The 25,265-nt window shown below is 40.5% G+C and overlaps 1 protein-coding gene across 3 annotated transcripts in view; it reads left to right on the forward strand.

Annotated features, from left to right (window-relative positions):
• The window catches only part of GSL04 (glucan synthase-like 4), a 147,684-nt gene that overhangs the window by 105,829 nt on the left and 16,590 nt on the right, over window positions 1–25,265 (forward strand). For all 3 annotated transcript variants that reach the window (XM_088981636.1, XM_088981637.1, XM_088981638.1), the window contains exons 35-36: window positions 13,728–13,847; window positions 13,921–14,036. In XM_088981636.1, coding sequence (XP_088837762.1) covers window positions 13,728–13,847; window positions 13,921–14,036 — 236 coding nt within the window. The remainder of the gene's footprint in view (window positions 1–13,727; window positions 13,848–13,920; window positions 14,037–25,265) is intronic.

The raw sequence follows: 25,265 nt of genomic DNA on the forward strand, positions 1-25,265 counted from the left end.
TTGCTAAGATAGGGTCAGTTCGTGTTGTGATCTCTCTTGCAGCCATGTATGATTGGCTGCTATATCAGCTTGATATCAAGAATGCCTTTTTGCATGGTGACTTACTTGAGGAGGTCTACATGGAGCAACCTCCAGGGTTTGTTGCTCAGGGGGAGGATGGTAAGGTGTACAGACTAAGGAAGGCTATATATGGGCTTAAACAGTCTCCTCGAGCATGGTTTGGTAGGTTCAATGAGGTAGTAAGGAAGTTTGGTATGAAACAGTGCAAAGTTGATCATTCTGTATTTAGTCATGACTCTCTGGGTATGTAGATGATATTGTTATTATTGGGAATGATAACATGGGTATTGACAGGCTGAAGGCTTATCTACAGGATCATTTTCAGACAAAGGATCTTGGTAAACTGAAATATTTCTTGGGGATAGAGGTAGCAAGATCCAAGTATGGTATTAATCTGTGCCAGAGGAAATATGTGCTTGATTTGTTGGAAGAAACAGGCTTGTTGGGTGCTAAACCAATTGAAACACCTATTGGACACAAATACCAAGCTAAGCAGTGATATGGGTGAAGTGTTTGAAGACCCTGGAAGATATCGACGAGTTGTGGGTAAACTGAACTACCTAACCATTACTAGACCAGACATCTCATTTGCGGTTAGTGTGGTAAGCCAGTTCATACAGAAACCTATGATTCCTCATTGGAATGCAGTTCTGAGAATTGTGAGGTATTTAAAAGGGGCTCTGGGTCGCGGTCTGATATACAAGAGTGACGGAAATTTTGAAATAGAAGGGTATTCTGATGCTGACTGGGCCGGTTCTATGTCTTGTAGGTGGTCTACCACAGGCTATTGCACTTTACTGGGAGGTAACCTGGTGACTTGGAAAAGTAAGAAGCAGATGGTCGTGGCAAGAAGTAGTGCAGAAGCGGAATATAGGGCTATGGCGCATACTGCTTGTGAACTAGTGTGGATAAGGAACCTTCTACAGGAAGTAGGGTACAACATCAATACTCCAATGAAGCTCTATTGTGACAATCAGGTTGCAGTTCATATTTCCTCTAATCCGGTGTTTCATGAAAGAACCAAGCACATTGAAGTTGATTGTCACTTTGTGAGGGAGAAGGTACTGAATGGAGAGCTAGACACTACATATGTTAATACAGGAAACTAGTGGGCTGACTTATTTACAAAAAGCTTGAGTCGAGGAAGAGTGGACTACATATGTAACTGTTTTGGAATGGTAGAATACTACTATGTTTCATTCTATTGCCAATGGGCATATTTATACAGTAAGTTGCTGCAATAAATAGAAAGAAAGAAAAATAGAAAGAAAATAAAATAGAAAGAAGAAAAAATAGAAAGAAGAGAAAATAGAAAGTACAAAAATAGAAAGAAAAAACTTTCTAAATCAATCCTTCCACAATCCTAGGAATATATACAATTCTATTTTCAGATCTGAACCATTAACCCCACGTTTTCCAACACTCTCCTCAAGCTGGGAAAAAGCTGGTGAATAGAGATCCTCCATTCCCAGCTTGGCTATAATTCTCCGAAAGTCTGTACTATTGAGCCCTTTAGTAAGTACATCGGCTAGTTGTCCTTTTGTAGACACATAGGGAGTGCAAATCAAGTTGCTGTCCAGTTTCTCTTTTATAAAGTGTCGGTCAATTTCGATGTGCTTCGTCCTGTCATGTTGAACAGGATTGTGAGCAATATTGATGGCTGACTTGTTGTCACAATATAGTTTCATAGACTCTTCTCGTGGAATCTTCAGGTCTTCTAAATTATGTTCAACCAGAGTAATTCACACACTTCTTGTGCCATAGCCCTGAATTCTACCTCTACCCTTGAGTGGGCAGAAAAATACAAAAAAACAGAACACTACAGAGTATGGGCCCAGAATAAGGCCCATAACAGAGAGAAACATAACATAACATGAAGTGACAGTCTATGGGCCATTCGGCCCATCTCCTCTACACTCCCCCTCAAGCTGAGCATAGATGTTAATCATGCCCAGCTTGCCAGTGTCATGATGAAGCCTTGCCTTGGAAATGCCCTTGGTGAGAAAGTCTGCCAATTGTCCTTTAGAAGTAATGAATGGAAGACACACTTCTTCGGAGGAGACTCTTTCTCGAATAAAGTGTCGATCAACTTCAATATGTTTGGTTCGATCATGTTGTACCGGGTTGTGAGCAATGTTGATGACAGCCTGATTATCACAGTACAACATCATGGGTTTGTCATGATCAATCCCGAGTTCTTCCATTAAGGACCTTAGCCACAACAATTTCGAGACTCCACGTGCCATGGCTTTATACTCTGCTTCTGCAGAGGATCAGGCCACAACAGATTGTTTCTTACTCCTTCAAGAGACAACATTACTAGCCACCAGACTGCAATACCCTGAAGTAGATCTTCTATCATCAATATTTCCAGCCCAATCAGCAACAGTATAGACTTCAAGTTTCAGATGACCATGCTTGGTAAATAGAATTCCTTTCCCTGGAGAGCCTTTCATATAGCACAAAATCCGTTCTGCTGCTACCATATGAGTATCTCTAGGAGCATGCATGAACTGGCTAATGCAATTGACAGCATACGCAATATCTGGCCTAGTCATGCATAGGTACAGAAGCTTCCCAAGAAGTCTCTGAAAGACCCCTTTGTCTTCCAACAAAGTTTCATCCGAAGCTGAAAGTTTGTGACTCATATCAATGGGAGCTGCAGCTGGTCTTGCACCCAGTTTTCCAGTTTCAGACAACAAATCAAGAACATATTTCCTTTGGGAAATAAGAATCCCATCCTTAGATCTGGCAACTTCTATGCCAAGGAAGTTTCTCAACTGCCCCAGATCCTTAATCTCAAATTCTGTACAGAGGAAAGACTTAAGGGCCAGAATGCCTGAGGCATCATCACTAGTCACTATAATGTCATCAACATACACAATGAGATACACTGCTAGAGATCTACTTTTCTTCACAAATAGAGTATGATCTGACTGTGTCTGAACATAGCCGAATTTAACAAGTGCAGCTCTAAATCTCTCAAACCAGGCTCTAGGAGATTGTTTGAGACCATAAAGTGATTTCTTCAATTTACATACCTTTCCTTGCATATCTTTCCCATACATCCCTGGAGGAAGACACATGTAGACCTCCTCATGTAACTCACCATTCAAAAATGCATTCTTTACATCTAACTGATAGAGAGGCCAATCAAAGTGAGCTACCAGAGATAAAAGAACCCTCACAGATGTCGTCTTGGCAACAGGGGAAAAAGTCTCCAGGTAGTCAATCCCATATGTCTGTGTGTAGCCTTTTGCAACAAGTCTGGCCTTGTACCTCTCAATAGTTCCATCAGCCCTGTATTTAATGGTAAAAACCCACTTGCACCCAACTGGATCCTTCCCTTCAGGCAAATACACCACCTCCCAAGTACCATTTGCATGTAGAGCATCCATTTCGATCTCCATGGCATTTCCCCATTCTGGAATCCCAAGGGCTTCTGAGACAGACCAAGGAATGGGGTTAGAAGCAACAGAAGAGAGATAGGCAAAGTATGAAGGAGAAAGCAGGTCATGAGAAAAGGTGTTTGGAAATGCAGTGTGTAGTACACTTCCGCTTCCCTTTCCTAACAGCAATGGGGACATCAAGGTCTGGGAAGGATGATTCCAAAGGATCTGAAGCAATACCTATTATCTCATTTGTGATTGGGAATGTATGAGACTCATCTGTTGTAAGGGAAACTATTTGCTCATTCCTGGATCTCTGCCTTTGAAGCACTTTGGGATTATGGATAGGACGAGGAGGTAAAGAAATAGGGGCACTAGGACAAGAGGTATGAAGTGATTGATCCTCCTTTGATTCATTTGGTGAGGATACAGGTTTGTCAAGAGACTCAACTGGGACAGGAAGAGGAAGGGAAAAAACTTGTGACAGACTCTCCCCCTGTGGACAATGTCCTTCCTGAGAGGAACCATAAAAAGGAGAAAGTTCATCAAAAGTAACATCCATAGAGACATGTCGGGTGCCAGTCTTTGGATCAAAACAACAATAACCCTTTTGTGTGGGAGAGTAACCAAGGAAGATGCATTTGTGGGCTTTCGGTTCAAACTTATGTCTCTGCACACTTGGAATGTGAACATAGCAGGCACAACCAAACACACGAAGAGGAATTGGGAAGAGATCCTTGTCTGGATGAAGAAGACAGAAGGGGGATTTAAACCCTAAAACCCTGGATGGCATACGGTTTATGAGATAGGTAGCAGTGAGTACAGCATCACCCCAAAATCTTGTGGGAACATGTGAGGCAAACAAAAGGCTCCTTGCAACTTCAACAATCTGTCTATTTTTTCTCTCAGCAACTCCATTTTGTTCAGGGGTTCTAACACAAGAGCTTTGATGAATAACCCCCATGTCAGAGAGATACAAGGATAAACTCTTCTCAAAATACTCTTTTGCATTGTCAGATCTGAAAACCTTAATTTTTTTATCAAATTGAGTTAAAACAAGCTCATGAAATTGCCTCACTTGGGACTTCATCCCGGGATTTCATTAAGTATATCCAAGTGAATTTCGAAAAGTCATCAATAAACAAGATAAAATATCTGTAACCCCCCATAGAGGATAAGTGGTAAGGCCCCCACACATCAGAGTGCACAATATGAAATGGAAAAGAGGTTCTTTTATTGCTCACAGGGTAATTTTTTCTACAATGCTTTGACAACTGACAGGACTCACAATTGAGATTGGACACACTGACTCCCTTAAACAGTTTTGGAAACAAATGGCTTAAAGCAGAAAAAGGTAAATGACCCAACCGACAATGATAACATAATTTGACTAACAGAATCTGAAAAAGTAGAACCAAAAGCAACATTCTTGGGATGATCAAAGCATTGGCCAGGGGTGTCGAGCAAGTATATTCCATTCACTTCATGGCCACTCCCAATCACCTTCTGAGACTTCAGGTCTTGAAACACATAGTGAGAAGGGAAAAAGGTTACATAACAATTCAATGACTTGGTCATGCTACTTACAGATAATAAGTTGGTATTTAATTTAGGCACATAAAGAGTGGAAGATAAGAATAAGGAGTCCATAGCCTTGACAGTTCCCTTGCCAGAAATAGGGGCAAGAGAACCATTAGCTAAGGTGATTTTGTCACGACCAGGAAGTAAATCATATGAAACAAACAAAGTGGAAAGGTTAGTCATGTGATCAGAAGCACCTGAGTCTATGATCCAAGGGACTTTGTGATTACCTGAGGTGGATGCATGGTTAGCGAAAGCCCTTATACCTGAGTGAGCAAATGCAATGGTGGCTGGACTTCCAGAAGGGATGGATGATGAAGTTACCCCTTCAAGCTAGCTGATCATCTTTCCAAACTTCTCATATTCAGCTTTCATGGCTGCCAACTGTGCACTGGTAGACTCAACCTCTGTATTTGTGCTTGTGGCTGCATGTGCACTTCCTGTCTTTCTACTATCATTCTTCTTCTGGAATCTGATAGGTACAAGATTGGGATGTAATTTCCAGCACTTGTCCTTTGTGTGTTTTGGCTTCTTACAATATTCACACACCACCTCCTTCCTTCCTGTGCCACTGTGAGCTCCTGTAACCCCTTTGGGTTTAATTCCCATATTTGCAAAATGATCATTGATACCAACTCCTTGAACCTGCACTTGCCTCCTACTTTCTTCACTACTGACCAAAGTATATGCTTGTGACAATGAAACATTTTCCTTGGACAAGATGTTTTGCTTTGTAATGTCGTATTCAGAGTTCAGCCCTGTCAAGAACTCAAAGACCCTATTCCTTTCAACCAATTTTCTGTATGTTTCAGCATCCTTGGGGGTATCCCATGTCACAGCCTCTATCAAATCAATCTCTTGCCATAGAGATTTCAGGGTTGAGAAGTATGTTGCAAGTGACTTCTCCCCCTGCCTTAGATTCTTCACATCACTTCTCAGTTTGTAGGCTCTGGCAACATTCAACTTCTGGGAGTAAGTTTCTGCAACACTATCCCAGATTTCTTTAGCCGAGTTCATCTACAGGTAATGTTGGCTAATCTGTGGCTGCATTGAGTTCACAAGCCACCCAATCACTGTATAATTCTCCTGCACCCATTTCTCATAGGAGGGATCCTCCTCTGGGGGAGCTTTCTTGCTCCCAGAGATAAACCCCCACTTTCCTCTACTGCAAATATGAATTTTTACGGATTGTGACCAGGCCAAATAATTGGTTCCATCCAATTTAATTGTAGTTACAGCCAACAAGGAATCAGTTGTAATTCCCGAATTATGTCCATATTCAGCAGTGCTCTTGTTCTCAATTTCTGAGTAGTCCATTATGTAACAGCTTCAATTAGGGTTTCGGCAAGCCTTTAAAAGTGATCTGACTTCAAAAAACTCAGATTGAGTTGAAATAATAGCAAACACAGCAACACACAAACTCAGTTCAGAACTGACAGCCGTGAGAACCAAGTTCGGTGGCAGCACTTTCAAAGAGAAGAAACCCTGGTTCAGCCTTCAAGGAACAATCAACAGGCCTCCAAACAATATGTATTCTTGGTTCCCAACAGTAATTTCCCAAGGAGAACAAAGAAAACAGTCCACACTACCTAAGAGGACCTTTTACAAACACTATCTATGCAACAGTCAACACTTCACTGTTAACAAGCAGAAATCACTTCAAGAACACTTTGTCTAGGTCCAAGAAGTAGCTGAACTAAAGTAGAGGCTTGTACCACTTAATTTAAATCAGTTTTTCAGCAGTTTGGAAGCCCAATATCAGCCAAACAACACTTCCAGAATAACCCAGAAACTAGTCCAGCAACAGTGGGCCGAATGGAGGTGTGCTTTGAATGCTTTAACAGTCCTCCCAAATAACAAAAAATAACTCAGCAAAGAACTGAGAGAACAACTTACAGTATCTCTGGTTTGAACTTTAAACCAGGCCGAACTCTTTGCTCTCTGAGCTAGCTTCGAAATCCCTTTTCTCTGATTTCAAATCAGGCTGAAAAAACTTGCTCTCTGATTCCTCCTGGTCACCGAACCCTTCTCCAAGTGTATAGAAACTTGGGCACCCTCCAATGACCTCCAAGAACCAGGCGAATGACTGTAAACATTCAGCCCTAGAACCTCCTCATGCAGTTGGCTGAACTAGAACCACATGAGGGACACGCCAAGTAACGACCCGCTCTGATACCAAGTTGAAAAACAGTCCTAGAAGTATGGGACTGTGCTAGAAAATAAAAAAAAACTAACAAGAGAAGATTAGAGAAGAAGAGAGAGAGAGAGAGAGAGAGAGAGAGAGAGAGAGAACTGTGGCAAGGAGAGTTAGAGGATGAGGAGTTTGAACTTAACCTCCCTCTAACACTCTAATACTCTTTTATTAAGTTAATCTTTGATAAATTACAGAGAGGCCCTTGAGTGGGCAGAAAATACAAAAAAACATAACACTACAGAGTATGGGCCCAGAATAAGGCCCATAACAGAGAGAAACATAACATAACATGAAGTGACAGTCTATGGGCCATTCGGCCCATCTCCTCTACAATCTCCTTGTCTACACTTGCATTCTCGTTGGCTTCTCCAAGTTTATCATTGGGATCTATAGGCATGGAAGCTGGTTTACATGCCATATTTCCTGTTTCTCTCAAAAGATCAACAACATACTTTTGTTGAGAGATAAAGATGCCTTGTTTAGAATGTGCAACTTCAATTCCAAGAAAATACTTTAGTCTCCCCAAGTCTTTTATCTCAAATTCTCTGGCAATGTAGTTTTTCAATGCTTCCTTCTCCTTTTTATCATTCCCAGTAACGATTATATCATCCACATAGACTAATAGTGCAGTAACTCCCCCTGAGGTTTGTGTGTTTGATAAACAATGTGTGGTCACCTTGACTTTGCTTGTAACCTGTACTCAGCATTACCTTCGTAAATCTTCCAAACCATGCTCTCGGAGATTGTTTGAGACCGTATAGTGCTTTCTTCAACCGACAAACTTTGTTCCCTTTAATGCCTTCTCCAAAACCCGGTGGAATGTCCATGTATATCTTCTCTTCTAGATCACCATGGAGAAACGCATTTTTTACATCAAACTGTTGCAAATCCCAATTATAGTTAGCAACCAATGAAAGTAACACCCTTACTGTATTCATTTTAGCTACTGGGGCAAAAGTCTCCTAATAATCTACCCCATAAGTCCGTGTATATCCCTTGGCTACCAGGCGTGCTTTGTACCTTTCTAATGACCCATCAGATTTGTACTTAATTGTGAACACCCATTTACAACCTACCGTCTTTTTGTTTCTCGGTAGATCCACAACATCCCATGTGTTGTTTTTTTCTAATGCCTCCATTTCCACTCTCATGGCTTTTCTCCACTCCTTATTAGAAAGTGCCTCGGCTAGAGTATTAGGAATTGGAATGGTGTTAAGGCTGGCTAGAAAACTTTTATGGGATTTAGAGAATCTTTGGAATGATACATATTTGGCTAAAGGGTACAATGGGCGTTTGGTACATTCTCTGGTTCCTTTTCTCAGTGCAATAGGTAGGTCATACTCATACTCAAACTGTGAAGGTGTAGGTTCAGGTTCTAAGCATCCCTCAGTTCTAGGATTAGGAGTTGAATCTTGGACTTGCACAGGTTGAGGATCTGGATTTTTCCTCCTAGAGTAAACCTGCATATATCTCACATTATCATGCACATCATTCGTGGGGTTAACAGTGTTCGAATTTGGTTCAATGGTTGGGTTGTTTGACTCTTGTTGAGACTCGGGAATTTGGGGCTCAGAGGAATGTGACTTAGAGGGATGTGATTCTTGACGATTGAATGTCTGTGAGGAGGGTAATACATCTAGGGAGAGTAGATCCGAGGCCTTATCTTCCATTAATGAGGGCTCCCCCTGAAGATAAGGTTGAGTGAAAAAAGATTTTCCTTCCTCAAATGTGACATCGATGGAGGTGTAGAATTTTCTGGTGGCTGGATGATAACATTTATAACCTTTCTGAGTTGGGGAATATCCCAAGAAGACACACCTGATTGCTCGTGGGTCTAATTTTCCCTTATTATGGACATGAACAAAGGCAGTGCAGCCAAAAATTCTTGGTGTGAGATTATTTGAGGCTCGAATATCAGGGTAAAATTGAGAAAGGACTTGTATTGGGCTTCGGTTGTCAAGAACTTTAGATGGTAGTCTATTTATGGTGTAGGCAGCAGTAAGGACAATTTCCCCGCGATATTGTTTTGGCACCTGATTTTGAAAGAGAAAGGCTCGGGTGGTTTGCAAAAGATGGCCATTTTTTCTCTCAGCTGCCCCATTCTGTTGGGGAGTGTTAACATAGGAGGATTCATGCACAATGCCTTCTTTCTGAAAAAATGGGGACAAATTCTGATTAAAATAATCTGTAGCATTATCAGATAAAAACCTTTTAATTCTCACACCAAATTGAGTTTAGACCATGTTATGAAAGTTGTAAGAATCGTACCCACATCAGATTTAGACTTAAGAAGAAAAATCCATGTGACCTTAGTGCAATCATCAATAAAGGTGACGAACCATCTGGAACCAGTAATGTTGGGAATTTGAGAAGGGCCCCATATATCCGAATGAATCAAATAAAAAGGAGTTGAAGATCTTTTATTGCTGACTGGGAAAGAAACCCTTTTGTGCTTAGCAAGTTCACAAACATCACAATGAAAGGTTTCAACATCAATTCCTTTAATCAAGGAAGGAAGCATTGTTTTTAAAATAGGAAATGAAGGATGACCAAAACGGAAATGATGATGCCAAATTAAATCTTTATTGGAGGTAGATAAGAATGACTCGTGTGTGACATGCATAACAATGTGAGATGATTTGTTGGTTGCTTCAAGGTAGTAGAGTCCATCTCTTTCCTTAGCAAGTCCAATCTTCTTCCTCGAAACCTGGTCTTGAAATACACAGTAAGAAGGGAAGAACACAACATTGTAGTTCACATCCTGGGTGAGTTTATGTATAGAGATAAGGATAGTGAATAACTTAGGAACATGAAGCACATTTTTAAGTAATAGGGATGGAGTAATTTGAATATTCCCAATCCCTGCCATTGTGGTGAAAGAACCATCAGCAACAGAAATTTTTCTATTACTAGGACAGGGTGTATAGGTGAGAAAATGTAGTGAAGAGGGTGTCATGTGGTCAGTAGCTCCAGAATCAAGAATCCATGGAAAAACACTAGCCGAGGCATGTAATCCTAGAGATAAAGACTCACCTGAGAGAGCAAGAGATGTAGAACCACTTCCTGGTTTCAAGGATTTTAGGAAGCACCTTAGCCTTTCAATTTCTTCATCATTAAATGGTCCCTGACTTGAGTGTATTGCTGCGGGGTTGTGGAGACATTATGGGCCTGTTGGACTCCTTTTGAAACCCCTCGATTTCCCCATTCCTTGCTGGATGTGGGAGGTTTCCCATGAAGTTTCCAGCACCGATCTTTCGTGTGTCTGGGCTTCTTGCAATAGGTGCACCAGAGATTATCGTTAGAGTCACGGGTGGTTGTGTCACAAGCCAAGTTGTGATTGTTCTCACCCTTTGAACCACTATAACTTCCTCCCCTTGGCACCATGGCTGAGCCTTCGGGATCTTTAGGCTCATGCATGATTCCACGGCGGCTTTCCTCAGCTCTGACAAGGGCTATGACTTCATTCAATAGAGGCACTTCTTCTTTGCCAAGAATTTGTATTCGGATCTGATCAAATTCAGCATTCAGTCCGACCAAGAAATCATACACCCTATCTCTTTCAATAAAATTCTTCAAGATCACAGCATCATCTGCACACTTTGTCTGAAGAACCCGATAATGATCAAGCTCATGCCATAAATTTTGCAGCAGATTTGCATACTCTATAACACTCCTGCTCCCTTGTTCGGCCGCCACAGTCTTCACTTTGACATCATAGACACGAGCAGCATCATGGAATTTGGAATAGGTTTGTCGAACAGCATCCCAAATAGCCTTTGTAGAGGGAAGAAACATACAAGTATCACTGATCTCGGGTGTCATTGAACTCCACAACCATGACATAATCATGGAGTCCTCTTCGTCCCAAGCATCAAAATTTGGCTCGCCCAACCTTGGTCCTGTTCCAAGGAGGTGACTAATTTTTCCTTTTCCCTTCAAATAGGTATGCACTAGTTGTGACCACTTCAAGTAATTCTGGACATTCAGTCTATATGTTGCCTAAATATTCTGCAAATCACCAGTGTGAGGATGAGAATTTGTTGCTCCTTCATCGGTTTGGACAGGAGCACTTGTTGCAGTCATGTCAGACATTGTTAATGGAGGAAAAATAAGGCCAGCAGGAAAGGAGAATAAAGGAACACTTCTGGTTACAGATCAACACTGAAGGCCAGAAGAGAAAAACACAAAAAACTGGCAATGAAGGCCGAAAAAATCTCAAGGTTGACAAACCTAGAGCTCTGATACCATGTTTTGGAATGGTAGAATACTGATATGTTTCATTCTATTGCCAATGGGCATATTTATACAGTAAGCTGCTGCAATAAATAGAAAGAAAGAAAAATAGAAAGAAAAGAAAATAGAAAGAAGAAAAAATAGAATGAAGAGAAAATAGAAAGAATAAAAAATAGAAAGAAGAGAAAATAGAAAGTACAAAAATAGAAAGAAAGAAATAGAAAGAAAAAACTTTCTAAATCAATCCTTCCACAATCCTAGGAATATATACAATTCTATTTTCAGATCTAAACCAGTAACCCCACGTTTTCCAACAGTAACAAGCTAGGAGTATATGATATATACTCACCAGCTTGAGGGGGAGTGTTAGCATAGGGGTATTTCTGTCCTTATGCCCAGATTAAGGTTGCTGATCTGTAATGTTGTGTTAGAACCAGTGCTCCTTCCTTAAATAAGGGCACATATGTCTTTTCAATTACTTTAATAATAAAAAAGCACTGCCTGGCCGAATGGGAGTTATGTTCTTGAGACTTCCAGTTCGAACCAGACTTTCTCCTTTTCTCTTTCTCTCATTCTTCCACCTTTCTACCTCTTTCTACATAACCGATCTCAAACAAATAGAACTCCAAGGCAGGCCGAATCATAACACAGAACTTTAACCCCTTCACCCACTTCACAGAATCACTGAAAGCCTAACTTACAAGCTCTTCCTGTAGCAATGACCTGAAGAAGATTTGATCCTTGATCAGATTGCTCTGAATAAAACCCAAATTGGTATTATTCACACTAAGGGGATCACCCAACTCTACTATTCTTCGATTTATTGAAGGAACAGTATGTGCTGTGGAGGACTAAGAAGTCTTCTAGTTCCTGTTTATGTATTTCTCTGATTCATTTCTTGTTTCTTTTTCTTTCTATTTTAAATTATTGGCAAAGAAGTCTCTCACATTCTGTCAAAGAAAATGGGGATTTTTTTGGGGTGTTAGACAGGTGAGAAATGCAAATATTTTCTTCTGCTTTATGTTTGCAGCCCATATTAACGAATCATGAAATAAAGACATATTATTGTTCCGAAAAAAGAATTAGAATGTTTAAAGATTCCATTTTTTGAAAATATGAAAAATCAGCATGGTTAAAAAGACTTTTTGATGGTTCTGTTAAAAAACTCTGACAGGGGAGGTTTGAGTATTTATAAAAAATGTCATTGGAGGTTTGAGTCTCTTGCCCTAAAATAAACATGTGTGGGACCTTGCAATAAAACTATCTTTTTGGTGTCTATCACCTCATCTATGCTTCTTGTGCAAAGCCAATAGTGAAAATTCTTTCCATGTTCTAATCTCCTGCAACTTTGTGTCTCTATTTGGGAACATTTTTTTCTTGCTATTTGGTTGCAGGTGGTCTCTTCCTAGTGACCTAAAAAAACCTGCTTGAAAAATTGTTTTTCTCTCATCCAAGAGAGAGAGGTGGTGAAATTATTAGAGATGTGTAAGAGTAGTGATTCTATGGCGTGTATGGGAAGCAAGGAATGCTTGACTATTGAATGAAAAGGAAAAGGAATTAAGAAACATTATTGATTATCACTGTAAAGGTAGCACATTGGGTCAAAACCGTGGAGCTATTTGCACCATATGTGACAAATGACATCATAAAAAAATTGGGGAGAAATGGCTGATTCTATCCTTGCCAGGTCAAGAATACTTGATCAACAGTGCCCACCACAGACTCATCTCCTTAAGCTGAATTTTGTTGGTTGCAGCCTAGGCAACCCTGGACCATCAGGAGTTGGGGGAGTGATCAGAAATCATGTGGTAGATGTTCTGTTTATCTATTTTGTGCCTATTGGTACGGGGGATTCAATCAGGCAGACCTTATGGTTGTTCTAACAGGGTTGAAAAGGGCTAAACTTATTAGCTACAGAAATCTGATTATTGAAGGGGATTCAACGGTAAATAACAGGTTAGCTGGGAAGTAATTTGGAGGGTCCTTGGCGATACAGATATCAGATTAGAAAAGCTAAAGAACTAGTGATGGATTTGGGATCAGTCATAAGGTGGATACCTAGATTTTCTAACAGTGAGCAGATTGGATAGCTAAAAGGAGGTGGCAAGGAATCGGATATTTGAGACAATGTAAATCTGCAATAACTGCCATGTACATTAACATTTACATCAATGATATAATATTTACACTTTGTTAAAAAAAATACCAATGCTTATATGAAATTGAAATTTCAGTGCATGTTGATTATACGTTGGCTGTTTCCTCTACAGGAGATATACCGCATTAAACTTCCTGGTCCACCTAATATTGGAGAAGGAAAGCCTGAAAACCAAAACCATGCAATAATTTTTACACGTGGTGATGCTTTGCAAACAATTGATATGAACCAAGTAGGCTCTTTATACATTGCTCTATAGAGTATGATATTTGTATCTCTTGTTTTCACAATGCATGGTTTTGCAGGACAACTATATGGAAGAAGCCTTCAAAATGAGAAATGTTCTGCAAGAATTTCTACGAAACCATGGACGACAACCTCCTACTATTATTGGTTTGAGAGAATACATATTCACAGAAAGGTTACGAAACTTTAGACTTTCTTCTAATAGCTATCATATGTTTTATTTACTGGCACAAAGAATCCAGACAACTTTATTTCTGAAGATCCATTGAATTCAAATCTATAAAAATTATGGGGTTGGCATATAAAGAGTTTGCAAAATCATAAAAGAAATTACTTATAAGCCCTCAAAAGGTAACAGGCAATGCATAGACTAATTTGTAATTGCCTTTTAATACTTGGACAGTTACAATATTACATAATAAAAGTTCAAATGTAGAAAGAATCCAAATTTGTGATCAAGTTACAGATTTAGCATTTATCATTAAGGAAACATAAATTCTGTTGCTGGAGGTGATAACATATGAAAGCAATAGACTGTAGTGTGGTTCATCTGTTAAATTCTACTCTGTATAACTAAGGCTATTCTTGTCCAGAAGCTGAAGTGAAGAGGAGAGGAAATGAGAGAAGAGAAGAGAGATTTGAGAGCTCAAAGAGATGCTGGTGGCGCCAGCTTTTTAGTATTTATTTTAGGGCGACTAAATTGTAACATAAAGAGGGGAATTACAATAGTACCCCTGCGACACTAACAGAAATAGAACACAAAGAAAAAACAACTTATAACCAGCCTTTTAATACTCCCCCTCAAGTTGGGACATAGATGTCGATCATGCCCAACTTGTCACATAGATCATTGTGCCGCAAATGATGTAGCCCTTTTGTGAAGATGTTTGCAAGTTGATCTTCGGACCTGACATAGGGGGTGCACACTTCCCCTTTGACAACCTTTTATTTGATAAAATGCTTGTCTACCTCAATGTGCTTGGTTCTATCATGCAGTACTGGGTTAGCAACAATGTTTATGGCTGCCTTGTTGTCACAATATAAAGTCATAGGTCCATCAACTGTAAATCCCAGTTCACTCAATAGATTTTTTAGCCACATTATTTCAGCCACTCCATGAGACATTGCTCTATATTCAACCTCAGCACTGGATCTAGCCACCACATTCTGCTTTTTGCTTCTCCAAGTGACTAGGTTTCCTCCCACAAAGGTACAGTATCCATTGGTAGACTTCCTATCATCCAGTGATCCTGCCCAATCTGCATCAGTATATACTTCAACCTTCAAATGTTTGTGCATTTGGAACAATAAACCTGCACTTTGGAATTTATTAAGATATATGAGAATTTTTCAACTACTTCAATGTGAGTGGTCTTAGGAGCATGCATGAATTGACTAAGAACACCCACTACATAAGCAATGTCTGTCCGAGTCATGGAGAAATATAGCAGTCTTCCAATGAGCCTCTGAAATTGCTTCACATCTTTGATGAATTCACTTGGGAACTCGCTTAATTTGTGATTAGGATCAATAGGAGAATCAACGGGTTTCACTCCCAATTTTCTTTTATCCTGTAACAGATCTAGGATGTACTTTCTCTAAGAAATGAAGATGCCCTTTTGTGAGCGAGCAACTTCAATTCCAAGAAAGTATCTCAAAGGACCTAGATATTTCACCTCAAACTGAGTAGCAAGAATTCCCTTCAATCTTTGAATTTCATCTTTCCAATCACCAGTGATAACTATATCATCAACATACACTATTAGGGCTGCAATTTTCCCTTCCCCTCTTTTCACAAACAATGTATGATCAGATTGGCATTGCTTGTAGCCCTTTTGTTGTACAACTACCTGGAATCTGCTAAACCAAGCTCTTGGTGATTGTTTCAGGCCATAAAATGACTTTTTTAACTTGCATACCTTTTGTTCATTACCTTGAGCTCAGAAACCAGGGGGTTGTACCATGTACACCTCTTCTTCTAAATCACCATTTAGAAATGCATTCTTGATGTCCAATTGGTGAAGGTCTCAATCGAAGTTAGCAGCTAAAGAGAAGAGAACCCTAATGGAGTTCATCTTAGCAACTGGTGCAAAAGTTTCTGCATAATCCACCCCATACACTTGAGTGAACCCTTTTGCCACTAGATGAGCATTATACCTTTCCAATGTGCCATTTGCCCTATGTTTCACTGTATATACCCATTTACATCCAACAGGTTCTTTTCCCTCAAGAAGATCCACCAATTCCCATGTACCATTTTTATGTAATGCATTAATTTCTTCCTTTATTGCATCTATCCATTCAAGCACTGAGAGAGCTTCCGCCACATTCTTAGGAGTAGGAACACAGTCAATGGAAGAGAGGAATGCCCAAAAGGAAGGTAAAATGTTTTCATAGGAAACCAAATGGGAAATGGGGTGCTTGGTGGTGCAAGACCTAACACCCTTTTAGTAAGCAATAGGAAGGTTAACATCATTAGCACTGGAGGAAGGAGCGCTTGATGACAACGACAGAAAACACGGAAGGGAGGAGGATCAGGTAGAAGAGGGAGTTGAATTCGAGGTAGAGGAGGATTCTGAACCTGTTTGTCCTCATGCCTACACTCCCCTTAAGGAGAAGTAGGACAGAAAGGTTCACTCTCAAAAAGGAGACATCCATGGAAACATGATATTTTTGAGAGACGGGATCAAAGCACCAATACCCCTTGTGATTTGTAGGTACCCTAAGAATATGCGAGGAATAGCACGATGATCAAATTTCCCACGAGTAGGTGATAGGTTTTGAACAAAGCAACGACAATCAAAAACACAGAGAGGATTAGACAAAAGAGGAGCCTTGGGAAACCGAAGTTGATGTGGGGCTTTGTACTCTAACCACCGAGAGGGCATGCAGTTAATGAGATAAGCAGCACAAAGGATAGCTTGAAGCCAAAAGTGTTTGGCGGCATTCATATGAATCAATAATCCTTAAACTACTTCAAGAAGATGACGGTTCTTTCTTTTAGCGACACCATTTTGTTGTGGTGTTCGGGCATAGGAGGTACGGTGGAGTGATCCACGTGAAGCAAAGAACTCCGTAAGATCATTATGTCAGTATTCTTTTGCATTATCAAATTAGAAGATTTGGATTTCGGTTTGAAATTGCGTGAAAATCATTCTTTAGAAATCTTGGATAATTTTTGGTACTTCATCCCTTGTTCGCATGGGATATACCCATGTGTATCTGGAATAATCGTCAATAAAGGTAATAAAATACTTGTAGCCACTTTCAGATGGTAAAGTAACTGGTTCCCAAACATCAGAGTGAACAATATGAAAACGAAATTCAGATTTGTTATTCTTTGAAGAAAAATGAGTTCTACAATGTTTATTCAATTGACAAGTTTGACATATCAACTTTGACATTGACACTGACTTAAACAAATCTGGAAATACAATTTTTAAGGAATCAAAGGATAAATGACCCAGACAACTGTGCCAAAAATAGGCTTGACTCTTAATAGACAGACTCTTAGACTTTGTGACTACAAGGCCAGCCTTATTCTCCAGCAAGTAGACATCATTCACCATACGCCCTCTACCAATCATCTTCTCCGAGTCCAAATCTTGAATTACACAATAAGAAGGGAAGAAGGTTACTAAACAATTTAAAGAATTGGTTATACTACTAACAGAAAACAAATTAATAGGGAATTGAGGAACACGTAAAACATTAGAAAGTGTAGGACCAAAAGGAAGAGAAATAGTTCCTTGGCCAGCTATGGTAGAGAATGAACCATCAACCAGCCTCACTTTGTCTCTTCCAGAGAGAAGATGGTAGGCCTGAAAGTAGGTAGACTTATCGATCATATGCTTTGATGCTCCAGAATCAACTATCCAAGGAAAGTTAGAGGAACGAGATAATACATGGAGAGCTATGGCAGAATTACCTAATGTAGACACATATGAAGTTGATGGAGGAGGGGCATCCATCTGGCGAATTGCCCTACCATAAAGTTCTAAATGATCATGGAAGGAATTAATGATATCCTCCCTAGGGTCAGAATCAGTGGTTTCTGTCTAAACTACAGTAGTAGTGGGGGGTTGGTTCTCCTGAGTAGCCATGTTGGCTGTAGTGAATTTTCTTAAACCTTGCTCTCCTAACTTCTTATTTAGATCTGAACCCTATTTCTTACTCAACTTCTAAGCCTATTTCGGCTTCCCATGAAGGTCCTAACATGTGTCACAAGTGTGTCGAGGCTTTTGGCAATGGGTGCACCATAATTTTTCTTTGTCATCCCCCCTTTTTTGAGAGTTTCCCTTCTTAAAAGGATATCCCCCACTTGTAACAAGACTTCCTTTTGTTGCCAACACAACTGCATTTCCCCCAGAATTATTCATTAGATTTCTTCTACTTTCCTTTGACTGTACTAGAGCATATACCTCTTGAACAGAAGGGAGATCCTTGCTTCTAAGGATTTGCACTCTAATGGATTCATATATAGGGTTCTAGCCAAGGAGGAAGACAAAGACCCCTTTGCTGAGAAACAAGAGACTTATATTCTTTCGCATCTTCGTCACACTTCCAATCAACACTAATAGCGATCCAACTCTTTCCAAATGGAAGACAAGTTTGAGTAGTTCACAGAGAGACTCCTCTCCCCTTGTTTGCAAGTAGAGGTTTCTTCTTGTAACCGATAGATCTTTGCATGGTGTCTCAATTCAGAATAGGTTGACTTTCCTTGTTCCCAAATCTCATAAGCTGTTTCAGCCCACATAAAATTTCTTCTCACTTGAGGTTGCATAGACACTAAGAGCCATGATATTACCATGTTGTTCTCCGGGTTCCATCTGTCATGCTTAGCACTCCCAGAATTAGGTTCTTTAATTCTTCCATTTATATAGCCTATTTTTCCCCTTGCAGCAATGTATATAGCCTGATCCCCTTCAACCACTCTAAGTAATTTAGACCATCAAGAGGTATGACAGTCATAGGGAAGGATAAATACATACCCCACTCAGTCCATTCTGCATTGATGAAACACAGGAGGTGGCTGAGTCTTCACTATTCATGATACTTGGTTTCAGTCACACTAGAAGTGGTTGAATCTTCACCAAACAAAAAAAAACAGTCCGACCTGTCCAAGAATGACATGAATTTATCTTATAAAAGATCGTAGTGAGTTGTTCTCCATTTTTCAAAAATTGTATACTGAAATACGTACACAGTTTGGTGTTCATATTAAAACTCGTTAGAATGTTAGAGTGATGTTCGGCTGATAAGAGTTCTTATTAGCCCAGTCTTATGTTTAACTTATCTTGTAACTGGGCCTATGTTAACGGGCCTAATCCTGTTTAGTGATTTAAGTCATCTGGGTGTCCCATCACTAATCAGGGGCATCCCAGTAATTTCTTGTACCTTGTACTATATTCATCTATAAATAAAAGACTGGTCAACTGCCCAGTACAGTTCGACATTCTCTTCAGTTTTGTGGTTCTCTTCTCCTTCTTGCTACTTCGAGTATAGCTCTTCAGATTACAAAACTCTTCGCCCTGACAATGCAAAAGAGTACATATTGCTCTCATTCTCCCTTCAGGGGGAGAGTAGTGGGATGGAAGAGGATTCTCATTCTCCCTTCTTTTTTGTTCCCATTTCATCACCTTCCACTACTACTAGCTGTAACATTCCGGGTCAACCTAGTGAGACTCCCACTGTGCCAGTTACTTCTCCAGATTTGGCTAATGCTTCTGAAGGTTCCAGTGAACAAGAGAAAGAGATACTTACATACAGTAGAAGGAAGAAGGCCCCTCAACCTCATGATTGCAACCAGTTGAACTCAGATCAATCTGTCTCTACAATCCAAGGTAATTCCGACTCACTCAATTCAGATTTGGATCTTCCTATTGCTCTCCGTAAGCTTGTTCGCTCTTGTACCACTCGGCGTCCCATAGCTGATTATGTTTCTTACTCACACTTATCCCCTGCCTATCACTCCTTTGTGTTTGCTCTTTCCTCTGTATGTATCCCTTCCAGGTATTCAGAGGCGGCATCTGATCCAAGGTGGAAAGAAGCCATGAATAAGGAGATGAAAGCCCTAGTGAAAGCAAGGACGTGGGAATTGGTGGACTTGCCAGAGGGGAAAGGCACTGTTGGGTGCAAGTGGGTATTCATAGTAAAGCATAGGGAAGATGGGTCAATTGAGAGGTACAAGGCCAGACTTGTGGCAAAGGGATTTACAGAAAAGGAAGGAATTGACTACAAGGAAACCTTTGCTCTAGTAGCAAAGCTCAACACAATCAGGGTTCTACTGTCACTAGCAGCAAAATTCTCTTGGGAACTTCATCAGCTAGATGTGAAGAATGCCTTCCTAAATGGTGATCTTCATGAAGAGGTATTCATGGAACCCCCACTTGGATATGATGTTGGAAAGAAGGTATGTAAACTAAGGAAAGCATTATATGGTTTGAAGCAATCTCCCCAAGCATGGTTTGAGAGACTTTGTTTGGCCATGAAGAAAGTAGGGTACACTCAAAGCAGTGCAGATCATACATTGTTTACAAGGAGACAGAATGACAAACTTACAGCACTCATTGTGTATGTGGGTGATATGGTGATTATTAGAAATGATGTGAAAGAGATGAAGAGGCTGAAGGAGTTCTTAGCTTCAGAATTTGAGATCAAAGACCTGGGAAATCTGAGATACTTTCTTGGGATTGAAGTTGCTAGATCAAGAGAAGGAATCTACATATGTCAAAGAAAGTATGTGCTAGATCTCCTAGAGGAAATAGGCATGATGGGGTGCAGGCCAGCAGACACTCCAATAAAACCAAAGCATGGATTACAAGAATCAATGGGTGAGGAATACTGTGATAAGGAAAGGTACCAAAAATTGGTAGGAAAACTGATATACTTATCCCTTACTCGACCAGACATTGCCTATGCAGTGCATGTTGTCAGTCAATTCATGCACTCACCAAAGGCCCCTCATATGAGAGCAATGGAAAGAATCCTCTGATACTTGAAGACTTTCCCAGGGAAAGGAATTCTATTCAGAAAAAACAACAGACTTGAAATTGAAGCCTACACTGATGCTGATTGGGCTGGGTCTGTTGGAGACAGAAAATCAACCTCAGTTTATTGTACATTCTTGGGAGGAAACCTAGTCACATGGCGTAGTAAGAAGCAGAATGTTGTGGCTAGATCAAGTGCAGAAGCAGAATACCGAGCTATGGCACACGGGGTTGCTGAACTCTTATGGCTCAGAACTCTCCTTAATGAGCTTGGTATCAAGACTGAGGGTCCTCTCAAGCTGTATTGTGATAATAAAGCTGCTATCAACATTGCCAACAATTCCGTACAGCATGACAGGACAAAACATATTGAAATTGATCGACACTTTGTCAGAGATAGAATTATTTCAGGAGAACTCTGTGTACCTTATACTCCATCAGAGATGCAGATTGCAGATGTATTAACAAAAGGGCTGGCATCAACAAAGTTCAGGGACATACTTGGCAAGCTAAACATGATTGATATCCATGCTTAGCTTGAGGGGGAGTGTTAGAATGTTAGAGTGATGTTCGGCTCATAAGAGTTCTTATTAGCCCAGTCTTATGTTTAACTTATCTTGTAACTGGGCTTGTGTTAATGGGCCTAATCCTGTTTAGTGATTTAAGTCATCTGGGTGTCCCATCACTAATCAGGGGCATCCCAGTAATTTCTTGTACCTTGTACTATATTCATCTATAAATAAAAGACTGGTCAACTGCCCAGTACAGTTTGACATTCTCTTCAGTTTTGTGGTTCTCTTCTCCTTCTTGCTACTTCGAGTATAGTTCTTCAGATTACAAAACTCTTCGCCCTGACAATGCAAAAGAGTACATATCAACACCATTTCAGCAATACTTAGAGCATCATGGGATAATTCATCAAACCTCGTGCTCCTGCACCCCACAACAAAACGGTGTGGCTGAACGAAAAAATCAACATCTCCTTGAAACTGCTCGGTCTATGATGTTTAATATGAATGTCCCAAAGCATTTTTGGAATGATGCTGTCCTCACATCATGTTTTCTCATCAATCGGATGCCCATGTCCATCCTTGGAAGTCAATCCCCTTCTCCGTGTTGTTTCCCACCTTGTCTCCGTTTCCTCTTACTCCGAGAGTCTTTGGGTGTGTCTACTTTGTCCCAAATTTGGGCCCTGGTTTAGACAAGTTAGATGCACGAGCTACGAAGTGCATCTTCCTTGGATACTCCAAGACTCAGAAAGGGTATAAGTGCTATAACACTCACTCTCATAAGTCATTTTTTTGCTCCGATGTCACCTTCTTTGAATCGGTTCCTTCTTTCTCCTTCCCCTGTAGTTCCTCTTCCTGTCCCTATTGAGGATCCTCTTCCCATGGTCCCCATTCCAGTTGCAGTCCCCCCTGTAGTTCCTCCTCTCATGCCAGTTACTACTGAGAGGCCACCAATCAGACAAGTGTTTACTCATAGACGAGCACCGGCCCCTCCACTTCAGCCCTCATCGATAGATCCTATGGTTGCTCCTTCTCCCTCGGACCTTGATCTTCCTATTGTCCTGCAAAACGGTAAACGCACTTGTACTTCTCATCCTATTTCACACTATGTTTCAGTTGCTCACCTTTTTGCTTCTTAGCACCACTTTATATTCTTGCTCTCATCTGTTTCCATCCTCAAGACTGTCTAGGAAGCCCTTACCTCCCCAAGGTGGTGGCAAGCAATGGAAGAGGAACTATCTACTCCACAACACAACCAAACGTGGGACCTCACTGCTCTTCTTCCTGGTAAGCATGTTGTTGGGTGTAAGCGGGTCTACACAGTGAAGTATCTTCCCGATGGCAATGTGGAACGATTAAAGGCCAAGTTAGTGGCCAAGGGCTACTCTCAGTTGTATGGTGTGGACTATATGGAGACATTTTCTCCTGTGGCTAAAATTGGTTCAGTTCGGGTATTGATTTCGTTAGTTGCTATGTATGATTGGCCTCTTTTGCAACTAGACATTAAAAATGCCTTCTCGCATGGTGATCTCATTGAGGAGGTTTATATGGAGCAACCACTAGGGTTTGTTGCTTAGGGGGAGGATGGTAAGGTTTGTAGAATCAAAAAGGCAATTTATGGGCTGAAGCAATCTCCACGGGCATGGTTTGGTAGGTTCAGTGAAGTAGTGAAAAACTTTGGGATGAAATAGTGTCAGGTAGACCATTCTGTGTTCAACCATGACTCAAAAGATGGGAAGATCTTGCTAGTTGTATATGTGGATGATATTGTCATAACTGGGAGTGATAGTAATGGGATTGACAGATTGAAGAAATTTCTATAAGACCACTTCAATACGAAAGATTTGGGTAAGCTAAAGTACTTCCTAGGAATAGAAGTTGCAAGGTCAAGACATGGAATTAACTTATGTCAAAGAAAATATGTTCTTGACCTACTTGAAGAAACAAGATTGTTAGGTGCTATACCAATAGAAACTCCTATGGAGCTGAATGTCAAGTTGAGTGTTGATGCAGGTGAGGAGTTTGATGACCCTAGAAGATACAAGAGGTTGGTGGGAAAGCTGAATTATCTACTATTACCCGACTAGATATATCATTTTCTATGAGTATGGTGAGTCAATTCATGCAGCATCCTCGGGTTCCTCATTGGGAAGCAGTTCTAAGGATTGTTAGGTACCTGAAGGGGGCTCTAGGCCGTGGTTTGCTTTATAAAAGTGGAGGGCCCCTTGAGATAGTAGGGTATACAAATGTTGATTGGACTGGTTCTGTATTAGACAGGAGATCAACTACAGGGTATTGTACCTTCTTGGTGGCAACCTTGTAACTTGGAAGAGCAAGAAACAAACTGTGGTGGCAAGGAGTAGTGCAGAAGCTGAGTACAGAGCTATGGCTCATACCACATGTAAAATAGTATGGTTGAAGAACTTGTTACAAGAGATGGGGTTCTCAGTTGACAAACCCATGAGACTATACTGTGATAACCAAGCAGCTATTCACATCTCTTCAAGTCCAGTCTTCCATGAGAGAACCAAGCATAGTGAGGTTGATTGTCACTTTGTAAGAGAGAAAGTGATTAGTGGAGTGATAACCACATCTCATGTGAGCTCGGGAAATCAGTGGGCAGATCTCTTTACAAAGGGATTGTCTCTCGAGGCAGAGTAGATTATATTTGTAACAAGCTGGGACTATATGACATATACTCTCCAGCTTGAGGGGGAGTGTTAGAGTTCACAGAACAGGGGTATTTTGGTCATTTGGGTGCATCTGTGTGAGAGTGAAAGGTCTGTTTTATTCATGTCTAAGTTGTATGTCCCATCACTTATGAGGGGCAATATTGACTTTCTTGTAACCAAGCTTATGTGAGATAAATGCAAGTGGGTCAACTAGAGAGGACTTTTTTTTCTCATCTGACCGAACCCTTCTCCTCCTCCTCCTTCTTCTTCTCTTCTCTACTTTAACCTAGAATCCAATAGGGATTTTACAAAAGTCATGCAAAATAATTAGGGACAGATTAGATGGCTTGGATATTTGCCCAAAATAAGAAACCTTTTAAAGAAAAATAACATTTTTTGAGACTTGAAGGTGAAGCTTAGGGTCATAACAAAGGAATACATTATGATCAAGACTATAACCTACAAAAACAAAGGGAGTAGGTTGAGGTGACAAGTTTAGGAGGTGTATTTGAATGAATACCTCCACCTCCGAAGGGATCCCTATATTAAAGGGCATTGGCTATTTGCAATTATAATATTACCCTTTGGATAATATATAATTACATTTTTTTTTGAGAAAAGGTAGTATAAAATTTTATTAAAAAGAACTGCAAATTACAACAGCAGCCCCCTTAAACAGGGAGCCGAACACAAAAAACACACTGCAATTACATCAACATTCAAACAAACTCCTAGATCTCAGTTGAGAGCTAAGGACTGAGTTCTGAAGACCCTTTGCAGCTGCAACCCACAAGATGATTTTTTTGAAAGCAAAGGAGATCAAGCAATCTAACTCAATAGCTTTATTTTGAAAGATCCTCCTGTTCCTTTCAGACCAAACTGTGCAGAACACAGCTGCAGGAATGACTCTCCCGATACACTTATCCAGCTTTGACAAACCCTGGACCTTCCATCTCCACCGCAGCTCCAAAACAGAGTTTGGTGTACACCAATGGTGCCCCAGGCCTGACAGGAAATGTCTCCAAATAGCAGAAGATACAGAGCAGTGAATGAACAAATGATTGTAATCTTCATCCTCTTGGCCACAAAAACACAGCAGATCCTGAATCTGAACTCCTCTCCTGACAAGATTCTTCTTAGTAAGACATCTATTAAGAGCAGCACCCCATATTGGAGGGAACAACTGGGTTCCAAATTTTCTCAGCCGGAACTTCTAGTAGCCTTCATTCAACAA

Source organism: Nelumbo lutea, chromosome 3 (assembly GCF_056320005.1).
Source record: "Nelumbo lutea isolate HS-2025 chromosome 3, American lotus-T2T, whole genome shotgun sequence".
NCBI lineage: Eukaryota > Viridiplantae > Streptophyta > Magnoliopsida > Proteales > Nelumbonaceae > Nelumbo > Nelumbo lutea.